The sequence below is a fragment of the Myzus persicae genome, unplaced genomic scaffold (genome assembly GCF_001856785.1).
Source record: "Myzus persicae strain clone G006 unplaced genomic scaffold, MPER_G0061.0, whole genome shotgun sequence".
NCBI lineage: Eukaryota > Metazoa > Arthropoda > Insecta > Hemiptera > Aphididae > Myzus > Myzus persicae.
In genome coordinates, this window is record NW_019103958.1 from 166,257 (window position 1) to 179,714 (window position 13,458).

General features: G+C 26.0%; 1 protein-coding gene across 1 annotated transcript; it reads left to right on the forward strand.

Annotated features, from left to right (window-relative positions):
* Positions 1-2,099: 2,099 nt before the first annotated feature.
* LOC111036921 (proton-coupled folate transporter-like) lies at positions 2,100-11,520 on the forward strand. The gene is made up of 10 exons (XM_022319214.1): positions 2,100-2,644; positions 2,713-2,872; positions 8,673-8,915; positions 8,984-9,158; positions 9,441-9,612; positions 9,756-9,894; positions 10,029-10,124; positions 10,196-10,423; positions 10,500-10,656; positions 11,351-11,520. The coding sequence occupies exons 1-10, from the start codon at positions 2,636-2,638 to the stop codon at positions 11,409-11,411; spliced, it is 1,440 nt and encodes a 479-aa protein (XP_022174906.1). The 5' UTR covers positions 2,100-2,635; the 3' UTR covers positions 11,412-11,520.
* Positions 11,521-13,458: the final 1,938 nt, after the last annotated feature.

Here is a 13,458-nt window from a genome sequence, read left to right on the forward strand (position 1 = left end):
TATTGGAAAAAGTTTGACCAAAAGATTAAGAGCATGTAATGATAATTTTCAAAAATAAGATAATATTGTCGACATTTAAATATAAGGTGAAAGCAGTATTTCATATTAAAATTATATTACATTCACAGTTATATTTTCTAATTTAGTTCAATATTATATAATTCCCATAGTTATATAGGTATTTACTAAGTATCTATTAAGATTTGTTTGAGATAACCCCGTATAAGAGAATTCTCTTGGAGCCATAACAAAATTATTTTTAAACACTGATGATCCCATATTACCTGGTATATCAACTAATAACTATTTTAATATAATACCTTCTAATATAATAATTGTTTGAATCAAAGTGTAAGTATGATGATACATTACATATTTATTTATCTACTTTATACATAATTTTAGTGGATTTAATATTCAAAGCTGGGCATTAACTAGCTAGTTTTAATTAATATTAACTAGTTGAATTGAATGTGTAAAATATTCTAATCTAACTCGTCAAAAACAATAAGTAACTAGTATTTTTTCATTTTAAAAATTCAAATTTTCCTAAAAACTGCTGAATGCCAATTATTAGTATGTATCTATTACCATGATCAAAATTATTAATGAACCTACCTATGTTTTAAGGAGATTCAAACTTTATCAGAAAATGTATTACATTTTCAAGATACATTATTAATAATTGCAGTTATCTACCTCAAGACATTTTTTATGTATACATAATAGGTATAAAAAGTAAATTTATCAACAGAATAATAATTATTATAATTTCAAAAACTAAATATTTTACATTTTTAAGAAATCCTTATCTAGTAGGTACATTTAACAAATGATACAGCTATTAAAATACTTCCAGGATGGTAAAAGATATATCAATTAATAATTGTAATCAGTTTTTTAAGTCAGAAACATTTAATCAAGATTATTGACATACAATTGAAAAACAATTGATTGTTAAACAAGGTATGTTTTAATAATCTGTTTTTACTGGCTATTCAAATGAAAGTAGCTTTTGAAAGAAATTGTTTAAATATGTTTTTAAAAAGACATATTATATTTTATGTTGTTTGGTTTTTATTATTTTATTATATTATCTTGACAGATTCTAAAATTTTGATTAATATTTTGAATAAAATCAATTTCTCCAGAACTACAATAGTATGTTCCTAATGTTCCTACGATCTATCATTCAAAATGTTCGAAGTGCAATTGAGAGTATCGATTTCATAAAGCAATACCATGGAGGTATGGAGATGTTTTAATTAGCACTTATCCTTATATAAAAACATAATTTAGCCCTCAATAGTCATTGGAAACACACTAAGTGTTCAACAATTTTAAGTAGTGACAAGTAAGATATCATGAATTAAGTTATTGTTTAAGTGCAATTTTTATTTTATTATTAACTGTCTATGAAGTTCTAGCTGTTGCTTAAAGTGTAAACGGTTATGCATTCAATTCAAAAAAAATCTTATACCTACCCAACAAATCAAAAAGAAAATTATACATTAATTGTTGTAATATAAGGTTCTGCGACTCGAGAATATATGACATGAGAATATTGCATCAAGAGGATTTAAACGCAATACTTGTTTTCTCCTTCAAACCCACGAGCAGCATAGAATAAAATCATTTATTACAAAAAATTATAGAGGATAATATTATTGAGGGTACGACATAACGGATTTATATATTTTTATAATTACTTGACTTCGTATTCGACTTTCAAAATGAAAAAAAAATTTGTAATTTTAAATGATGCTTGAATTGATTTGAGACAAAATTAAAACAAATCGAGATGTGACGTTTCATCAAAATATCATTCTCCGTCGATTTTGTTATGGACACTTTTTCTGACTTTCTGTAAGACCATTCAAAAACACAAACAAAAAAACGATTTTGCTTAAATGCGTTTCATCTATGCGGCGCGTGAACTAGAGAGAGAGAGAGTGAGTGAGAAAGACAAACAAACGGTGCGCTCACATCCTCTTAATATTATCATTTGGAGGCCTCAGAGTGATAAGGGCTTGTCCGAAAAATGATAAGAGTGATTATACGCGATAACGGCAATACCATTATTATTGTGTGTTTTGTAATTAAGCAGTAAATACTACGAACTACGTAGTACATAGTAGTGTAGTACACTAGTACCTACCGTGACAGTATTCACATTAGTAGGAGACAGGAGTGTCGGACTTTGTTCTGTAGTTGTGACTGTAGTGACTTAAATTTTTTTTTCCGTTTCGACTGGATCGACTCCGATAGTCCGATACATCTGATTGTCAACAAGTAGTACGTTTCTTGGTAGATATAGATTATAGACACGACTTTATGCCGTAGCATAGGTCGTCCGTAGAACAATGCGCGCGACGTTCATCTGTAAATGTCACCTGATATTACGTAATACCTTCCTTTGTTCGGTAAACAAAACAACATAGTAGTACGACAGGTACACGATTGTGTATTATTCTTAAATTGGCAATAATATTGTTGTTTTCGTATCGGCACATCACACAAACTTATATTAATTCGAGATATATCTCGAATATCCACGTACCCACCGCCGAACAAGATAATAATAATATTATCATAAAAATCCAACTCTGTTCTGGCAGTTGACCGACCTACCGACATGGAAACCGTGAGTGCACCCCACGATTTTAGGTTTTGTACGCGGTCATCGGTTATTAACACGTGCAACTGTTGCAGGACGGTGAGAGTGCTAATGTAGTGGCCCTGGCAGGCAGCATCCAAGAGCCGGATATGGACAGTGGTGTGGTGCAAGTCATGGAGCCCAATGACAAAACCAAATTCAGACTGACCTTAGAGCCCATCATGATGCTGTTGCTCCTGGGAGTGAATGTCAGCAGTGAGTGCTTTGTCATTTGACCATATCTATGTTATAAACAATAGTTGTGTTCGTGGTCAGAATTAAGAGGATGTTGTACCCGCATATGTTGCCTCCATCTTACTAACACATTTATACCAAAATGCATGTCCAGTAGTTCCAGTTTTCTGTTGTTAGATTTAACATTAAAGTGAATTTGTCTATTATAATACTTAAATATAAGAACAGTATCTGTGTTCTCTCATCAGTATTTTTTACGATTATTTAATTTTTGAGTGAATTATATGAGCAATTTCAAATATTAATATTGCATATACTCATAACTCACTTAAAAATATCATAAAAAACCAACGAGAGAACACAGATAATATTCTTACATTTAAGTTTGATGATAGTCCAATTCACTTCAATATTTAATCTTTCAACATAAAATTGAAAATGCTGGACATACATTTTGATCAAATATGCTTCAGTAAGACACAGAAAACACCTATGAGTATGACATCCTCTTAATAATATATTAAGCGAATGTTAGCCCTCTGTTTATTTTCTCTTTGGATTAAGAGCAAAATGTTCACACATTTTTTTTTATGGTTTTGAGTTAATAAAGTAAAATAACCCATTACAAAAATTATAGTGACAATATAGAGAATATTATTTCTGAATATAAGACATATTTGCTACTGATTACCTAAATAATGAACCACTCACTCAATGTATGAGACAAGCAAATCTAGACACCTCTTTCGCCTCAAATTAATTATGTTCACTTCACTAATTGTTTTTCTTCTTTATCTTGTATTCATATGTATACTATTGTCTATTGCTAAGTCTAAAAACCAAATACTGTACTATATTTTAAATGGAGTTTTGCTCGTAAAGTTTTAAAAATATAATATTGATTTGTTTAAAAATTGTCTCAATAAAATTAAATATCCATTTCAATTTACAAGTTTTTATTTTTAAATTCAAATAATAATAAATAGAAAACAGATTATATGTCCAACTTTCAAAAATATTATCAGGGATATTATGCTCTATAATTATTGTGATACAGATATTTAACTAAGATTACTGAAAAATCATTAAAAACAATTTTACATGAATGAGTATTATCTATATTGTGTGTGAGTCTGTGAGAGAACACAAATATTGTACTGGCATCCTTTAAACAACTCGTGCATTTATACCCGATTTTTATCCATCAGCCATTGGTTGTCTACTAGAAATTCAGAGAGAAATTCCTTGCCTAATTATGATTCATTTCACATTGTAAAAAATAATTAAAATTTAACTGTTATTTCTTAATTTATCTTAGGGTTTTGTAATTTATACAGTAACACAACGCTGGGAAAGTTAATGATTTTTTTTTTAAACACAGTTCAGTTGATATGCATTAATAAGAAAAAGTTGAAAGTTTAATACACACATTTTTTAACTTATTTAACATATTTCATATTTAAGAAATTCAAAACTATAGGTAGGTACAGTGTTTATACAGTATTTTAATATAGTACTTCATTGAAGTAAGGAATTCACACTAAACATTTCCTGAAATATTTTTGACATCAAGATCAATTAGAATTTAATTAAATAAAGTATATTAACTTCTTAAAATAAAAATGTAATTAGTATTAAGTAACTAGTTAAATAAGTTAGTTAAAATCAAATAAACTTTTTAACTTGTTAAAACTCAGCCTCGCAATAACCTAACAATTGATAGGTAGTGGTGTAGTGTAGCGTATACACAGGTATCCATAAACAATAAATGTACATAGAAAGTAAAAAAATTAAAAATATCGTTTTTCGAGAAAATGTGTGTAGTTTTTTTTTTACATTGAACCCAACAATATTTTTACCATTTTTATATCTTATAGCTTATTTGTTATTTTAATAAAAGTCTGTTTGAATAATTTCTATATCTCACAAATTATATTATCTTGTGGAATCTTGCTCAACAAAAATGTTTAAATATATAATACACTTAATATCATAAATGTCAGTTAAAGGTACAAATTACAACTTCATGATATCTATAAAATATTAGTTGTAAATTACTATTTAGTAATTTGTATGAATACATTTTTAAGCTAAAAAGTCAAACCTACCTATTACAAATTGCAACACTAATTGGCATTATTATATTAATGCCTTTTAGAGTTATATTGAACATTTCAAATGTTTCGCTGTTATTTAAATTAGCTAACTACTATTTTGTATACAAACCTCAAACTTCAAATTTTGTTTAGGTAATAAATATTACGTTATAGTTCGCTGAAGTGACCAACAGCTAAACTTACACTAACTTATCAGTTAGTTTCTTGCTAATATGATTGAAAATAATCTAACTTGGCCAACTAATTCTACTAATTTCATATTTCCTGATTTTCTTCATAACAGTTTGGATAATTATACCACAAATAACAGTAGAATTTATTGAAAAACAATTTTAACTCCTTATTTATTTTTAAATTATAATGTTTAACTAGAAATGAAAAATGTAATAATGCTAAGCTGAAAAAATCAGATTATGTTTCAATGTACAATAACGTTAAACATTAGCAACCTTTTTTTTAATATAAATTTGAGCCCTGAATTACAGTTTATACCCATTTATTTATTTTTCAGTGTGTATACTTCTAAAATAACCATAGATATATACAATGACTAGATAGCTGACAAGCATAACATTTGGAAGTCAATGGCCATATGCATGGTAGTCAATATTTACTTTAATTATTTTTATCATTTTGTACCATTATAAAGTATAATATTAATTAAAGTGTAAATAATTAATTATAAAATATGAAATATAATTTCACAGATATATACAATAGAACATTTCTATTTTTCTTTCAAACTTAGAACTTGAACACAGTGGAACCTTGATAAGTCGAAGTTCAACAGAAATGCAATTTTTTTCGACTTATCAAGGTTTTCAAGTTACCAAGGTTTTAGAAAAAAATCTGACTTAGAGTTTTTAAAATGTATGTAGGTGTGTATTAAAGTTTTTAGTTATTATAAAACATGTAAAAAATGTGATTATATAGGTTATTTAAATAAAAAAAAATATAATAAAACATGTGTTGCCACTTTATAATAGATAATTTCTTATCTTACTTTGACTTAAAATTTGAGATTTGCTATTATCAATTTATCAATTATCAAATTATCGGAACAGATAAACAGATCAGACCAAATGTTTATTAAATTCAAGATTTTCAAGACAGAATTTGGAGTGCTTCGGTACGTATCGGGTCAATTTTGAGCGTTCAAGATGTTACACGTGCAATATACAAGCGATACGTACCGACCCGTATCGGACTCAGACTCCGATACGAGGTGGTCCGTAACTATTTCGTATCGATACGTATTGAATTTTTTTTCTTGAAAATCTTGAATGTCCGTCATTATCCATCTATATTGGAATCACAGAATGTTTGAGTTATCTCTGGTTTATTTTTCTTGAGTTTTTTCTTTGAGTAATTGAGGTTGAAAGGGTAAACAATTATTTTTGATTTATCAAAAATTTCTGCTGAAATTCCACCGAATTTATCAAACAGAATATTTTTTTCCTCTATTGATAACATGCCTTGGTCTCATATTTTTCAAAAAGTCTTTCTATGTTTATTTATGGTTTTATTTTGTCTCCAAACTTTTTGTTGTAATAATTTAATTTCCCTTTTGTACTTGGTTGGAGTTCTTTGAGGAGATGATAAAGTTAAATTATTAAAACTACGTTTTGATGGTATTATAATTAGTGGTCATTTTGCTGGAGTGGAAAAACAGGAATCGATTAAGATCTCAATGTCTTCTGGGGCACATATTGTACAAATATTATTGGCAAATCTTCAATTAATGCATCCATAAAAAAAACTAATTATAAAAATTGATTTTTGGGTAATTTTTTAATGTGTCAAAACATGTATTACATTTTTTTTCTCGTGGTTTGCTGGAAAAAAGTTAAGTAAGCAATAATGTAGTATAAACTGAAAGTTGAAAAACTGATAGCATAGATAAAGTTAATTTATAACTTCCTCTGAGATTTTCATAAAAGTTTGATTGTTTAAAATAATGATTACATTAACAACTTCCAGCATTTGCCACAAATTCGTTGTGTCCATTAGCTATTAACCAAATATGTAATTTTTTGGTAACACTCAGAGGAAATGTAAAAACAATAAGGTTAAATGAAAATAAATATTGTGAAAAAAAACATTTACCTATACAAAATTATTTTTAAAATAATAAAATGATAAATAAATATAAAACAATCTCATCTTAAAAAAATGTTTTTTGATCCTGATATTGCATAGTCTGTACAGTGATGTGCTGAATAAGTAGTCCTCGTTTTTACCTAAAACTTATTTGCTTACTTACTAGTAAATTTTGATTTAGCAAATACTCTAAAACATTTATAGTATTTAGATTTAGTCACAAATATAATATACATTATACATTAACAATATGATAATAAATTCGAACTGACAAAGTGATAACAAACAAATACATTGAGATATGGCATATGGCTTTCGGCTTTATAACCCAACCTCAGGTATAATCAGCCACCTAGTTAACACATAATACATGGATATACCATGTACACATAATATGGGAATGCATATAATTCTATGCACCAATTTGATTAATAAATAAAAATGTTTATTAAACCAAATTATCAATCTAAGGGTTTCTAAAATCAAAACATTTGGCTTTATTATAAGTATTAATATGCCGAGTTGCATGAAAATTGTATTAATTTAACGGTCCAATAAAATGTAATTTACAACTTATAGACTAAACCATGTTTAAGGGATCATTAGCTTACGATTGATTTGTTAAATGTCTATTCATTTTTAATGCAACCTGGCACTAGTATTTTAGTATATACGCCAGTACAAGGACCAGTTGTACTATTTCCGATTAAAGTAAACCGAAGTTTAATTGGCCAAATTTGGCTGGTTATAAAATCTGTTATCAGCTAACCGTAGACGGTACAACTGGCCCCGAGTGTACAACACTGTAATTAAACATTAAATATGTATGGATATTGTGAATATAAAAATCTAGGATAAAAAGCCCCAAAATAAAAATATGATTAAAAAAGTACCTTATCAACAAACATTAACTATTCAATGATTGTGCTCTTAATATTTCGAACTTAGAATTCTTCTATGAACTATCAGAATTATTATTGACATTAATGATATTATTTATTGTTCAATAATTGTATTTAATACTGAGTTCAACATAATGTATTGTCCTGATTTAAATTAATTTAATTTAATTATGTAGTATAGTATAATCATATTATGAAATATTATTTTAATTGTATGTAATTTAACTAAAACTTTTGTAAAAAATCATTTCAAATATAAAGTAAGAAAATAGACAATAGTTTTTTAAAAATATTATGCCTTCCTAAGTTAGGTTCTTATGTATAATTGAACATATACACCTAATTTATTATGCTAATTTCTATGCTTAATTAATTTATTAAAATAAAAATAATAACATCATAAATAATACATGCAATTAAAAAATAACTAAAAAAAATAATAAACTAATTAAAAGTAATTTTTCCCAGTGCTTTATTTTCCTATAGCCATGGCTTTACCATATTTTTACTTTGGAGCTAAAATTATAAGTATGAAAATAATAATTACGTAGTATATAGAGGGATGTAGAAAGCAAAGCTCTCCACATTTACCTATCAAGCACATGGTAAACTTATACACACTAAAAAAATTATGACTACATGACTGTTGATAGGTAATCATTATAGTCATAGAAAATCTGAATGTATTAATTATGATTTTAGTGATGGTGCAAACTAACCTAATCGAAGAACGTGTATGCATCCATAGTGATCTCGGCAAAAATAAGTCTGTGAATTGTTTCAATATGACTGCAGCAGAACAAGAAATAGTTCAGCCGGCTGTGGCAGATTTGCAGATGATTAAAAATCTAATCGAAACATTGGTGCCTTGTGTAACAGCATTGTTTTTAGGTCCATGGAGTGATCTAAACGGTCGTTTGCCTTTGTTTTTAGCAGCTATCTCAGGTGAGAAATAATTGTAAAAATATTTACTTGTGTACATTAATTAAAGTTGTGATGATTTAAAATTGAAGGTATGGTAGTATCTAACTGTATGTACTGTGTGTTTTCTACAATGCCCAGTCTACCTCCAATAATGTTTTTGCTGTGCAGCATACCTGTTGCCGTAAGTGGTGGTGGTGGTGCATTGTTTATAGCTTCATTTTGTTATATTGTTGACATTACTGATTTCAAAACCAGAGCTTTCAGGTAACAAATTTAAAATATTGGGTTAAAAAGTTAAAAAAATTTTAAATTTAATCAACATTAGTATTATACATAATATTTTAATGTATACCATTATCAAATGGTAATGTTTCGAAGGTAAAATTACAAAACTGTAAATACATATCACCAAATCACCATTAAACTATAATATTTAATAAATTGTTTATCAAATGCACTAATTATATTACATCATATTATTTATTATAAATCAATTTGTAAATAGAAACTAGCTTATTGTAATTTAATAATTGATTTTTTTTACAGATTAGGTGTATTACAAACATTTATATCTTTTGGCTCAATTATTGGATCAATACTAAGTCCTATGTTGTACAGCAAATCCCCTACCTATGCCTTTGCCTTAAGTTCAATGTTCACAATAGCTGGACTTCTTTACACGTCTCTTTTTCTCAAAGAAACAGTTGTCATAAAAAAGGTACATATTTTATCAATTTTAATATTTTCTAAATTAAAAGTAAAAATTAAAGTTAATGCATTTGTTTTTTAGATTCTGTGCTTGGTAAGAAATGTATGGTTTTGTACTTATTGTATTTTTAATTTGTTCTCGTTTACTTATAGGGTACAAATACAAAACTTTTCAACCTCAGTCTAGTAAAAAGTATGTGGGAAACTGTTATGAAGAAACGATTTGGATTTTTGAGATGCATAATAATTCTTTCTGCTGTGGTATTAACTTTAAATTTAGCAATTGTATTAGGCAAGTACTAAATTTACTCATTTACTTTCATTGATTGTAATAAAATATTCTTAACAACATTGTTCAATTTAAATACTAATTAAAGTCATACAGTCCAATATTATATTACATATCAATAATGCATTCTATTTTAGGTGAAGATTCATTGATGTATATGTACCTACAAAAACAATTTTCATGGACTTTAGAAAATTATACTTTATTCAATGCTTATGCAACATTATTAAGTGGTTTGTAATTTATTTCGGTTAATATTTTATGAAATATTAGACATAAACTAAGCATTTATTTATTATTCTAGCTAGTATTCCTGCAATTGGGTTGTATGTGTTGAGTACTAAACTTGAAATACCAGACATGTATCTTGCTACTGCAGCTACAGGACTACGAATTATAGAAAAAGTCGGCTTAGCATACTCTCAATATACATGGCAATTTTATTTTGTGAAGATTTTTGGTTGTGTGGTATTGACCAGTGAACCCTTAGTTCGATCTCAATTATCCAAGAGTTTTCCACCTGAAGATTTAGGTGAATTAAAACAAATTTAAAAAATTAGCCTTTTGTAAATATTTTATTTGTTGGTTATAATAATAATAATTTTCAGGGAAAATATATGCGTTCATAAGTGTGATCGAAGGTTTTGGTACATTACTTGGTTCTCCAATATATACCACTGCCTATAATATGACAATCCATAATTTCGCCAATTTTATATTTCTCCTATCATCAATATTTGGAACATTTGTCTTAGGCTTATACATGTAAGTTATTTTCAATTCAAATACATTGTAATAAATTATTTTTTACATATTTAAGTGTTTGTAAGAATTTTTTGTAATTTACTCAGGTACAATAATAGTTAGCTTAGCAGTTAGCACCATTTCATTTTTACCGGTTACTCAATTTTATTTCAAGCGATCGGGTCAAACTTAGATAACAAAAATTGTAGGTAAAAATCAAACTACGAGTGAATTCTTTTCATCTCCAGAAAAATCTTTTCAGAAAAAAAAACCTCTACTTAGTGAGGGAATATATTTGATTTATTATTAAATATTCTTAAATGACAATGATGACTTTCATAATAGGTTGCTCATCTATTGCTATTTCTTATACTTCTGTCTACTTTCAATGAGGTTGAAGTACTCTACATAAATAACAGTATAAAGTTTCTACCCATAAGGATTAAATGAAACCCGCCCTACTTCTACCCTAATATAGTCTATTACTTTTTTTATAACTACTTCCTGACTGATTCTCTTCTGTGAAACTTGATGTATTCACTATTAATATTCAAACAAAGTGCTTGTAAATATAAACTTTTTTTTATTTAGATCAAGTCTCTATTATTTTTTCTTTGTTAACCAATGTAATATTTATTATATTATATGAGTAGAATATTATTATATAAATTTAACATTCTGTTTATCAGTCTAATGCAATTTTTATTTTTTTCAGAATTATATTATTCTTACTTTCAAGAAGTACCAAGACAGACGATTTATTGATTGTAAACTAATTATCGAGCAAAGAAAATACAAAAATATTTTTAATGTATAAGGGTACCTATAGCGTTTTATATTGTTTATTCGGTGAAGATTTATTTTATTGAACTAAGTTGTACACAATTATATTATTGTTAAATACTCGCTTTAAATTAAAAAACATGTTAACGAATTGTATTTATTTTTTTAATGATATCAAATTTTAATAACTTCAATGATGTATTATTATCAAAAAATATGAATGACAATAAATACTTATTATTTAATATATTATAAGGAATTCTCAATTTGTGATACTCATGATAGATCTTATAATATAGTATCTGTGATCTTTTTGTACTATTTATTTTAGAGGGGTTTACCGAACAAATTTATGAAATGTTAACTATGATTTGTTTACAAACTTAAATTTATATTCTACTTATTATTACTTATTTTATATAAATTGTGTACAATATTATATTATATTTTTCTATTATATTTTTTATTTACTACACTTAATTAATTTCAAATTCATTCTAAAATCAAACAAAATAAGTGTATAGTAAATCTTTTACTAATAAATTATATTACATTTTTATCAACATTAAACTTATTTTATTTACTACCACTTATTTTACTTTTTTATGCATAGTTTACCAATCTTTTTTTACAACATTTTTAAATTATCAATAAATTGAAAAAATTGACTGGTATGTAATCAATTAGGTTTGGTTGTATCATGTAATTTATCTAAATAACACACAATAATTGTCTCTGAAATATCGTATTTAATAAAAACACATTATTGTAATAATGTTAAACTGAAGATTACTACCAATTAACATCATTATGTATACATGGTATTAGAGGACAACTTGACAAATAAAATAACTCATTCTAATTCATATTTTTAATTTTTGTTTTCTGTATAATTTATTGACTTGTACGCTCCACATATTATAATAGTTTTAATGCATTTATTTTTCTTTTAATTTGAATATCTAATGAAAAATTGTAAATAGACAATTACCTAGTAAATATAGTTTTAGCAAACTTGTGTGAAATCATTTATGTAACTCCATGGTTTTCTTATAATTTTTTAAAATATCTAATTTTAGAAACATCAAGTATTTGAAAAATAATAACTTTTTTAAATAACTCTTTGATTATAATAAGGAACTCTTGTAAAATATTTAAAGAAAGTTATACTTTTTGATTTTAAAATATTTTTCTACATCTGGACAAAAATAATAAGATTTAAAAAAATTGTAAAAAATTAAGTATGACTAAAATAAATATTTTTATGATCATTATTCAAAAATTGAATTAAATATTGTTCATAACAAAATGTTGAAAATTTCAAGTCAGGCTTTAATGTTGGCATATAGGTAAATTTTGAAAATTAGATCAAGTAGTTATAATATATTTATTTGTATAATGATTTTTTACATAGTCTTATTAATTGACATAGTTAAAAAGATCATTTTGACAACTTAACCGAATTTATAAAAATTGTAACACTGGAAAGTATTTTATTTTAAGCAAATTACAATTAAAAACAATTATTTATGTTATATTAATAAAATAAAAAAATTGGATAAAGGTATTGCAATTCAAAACTATTTTAACTGACATTCAATATCTATGAAATATAATAAAATCCACTTATTTGTTTTGTTTCTCACATTTTTGTATAAATTAAAAAAATTAAAAATGAACAGTCCTAAATAATTTAGTATTTATACATTTTTAACGCATAAATTGTAACTGTTTATAAAGTGCCAAAAATACATTTTTACTTTTTACATTTTAATTGTTTTATATGACTGGTTCAACATTACCTTACAAAAACAATAAGATAAAATATAAAATATAATATGGTATACTAAAAGTGTAAAGCAAGAGACAATAATTTATACATGAATAAAAAGTTTAAAAATATTGATTAGAACAAAAGTTATTTAGTCAGGTTTTCCTGGAACACTATGTAGAGAGCATGTAGATAAATTTTAAAAATTATATATTTTTTTTTATTATATCAGTAAGTTTAAATATATTTTCTTGTATAATTATTTTAAA

Bases quoted from the DNA above. Each gene is read 5' to 3' on its own strand.
- LOC111036921 (XM_022319214.1), top strand. The intron at 2,873-8,672 runs GTGAGTGCTTTG...TTATGATTTTAG, and splicing joins CCTGGGAGTGAATGTCAGCA to TGATGGTGCAAACTAACCTA. The intron at 8,916-8,983 runs GTGAGAAATAAT...TTAAAATTGAAG, and splicing joins GTTTTTAGCAGCTATCTCAG to GTATGGTAGTATCTAACTGT.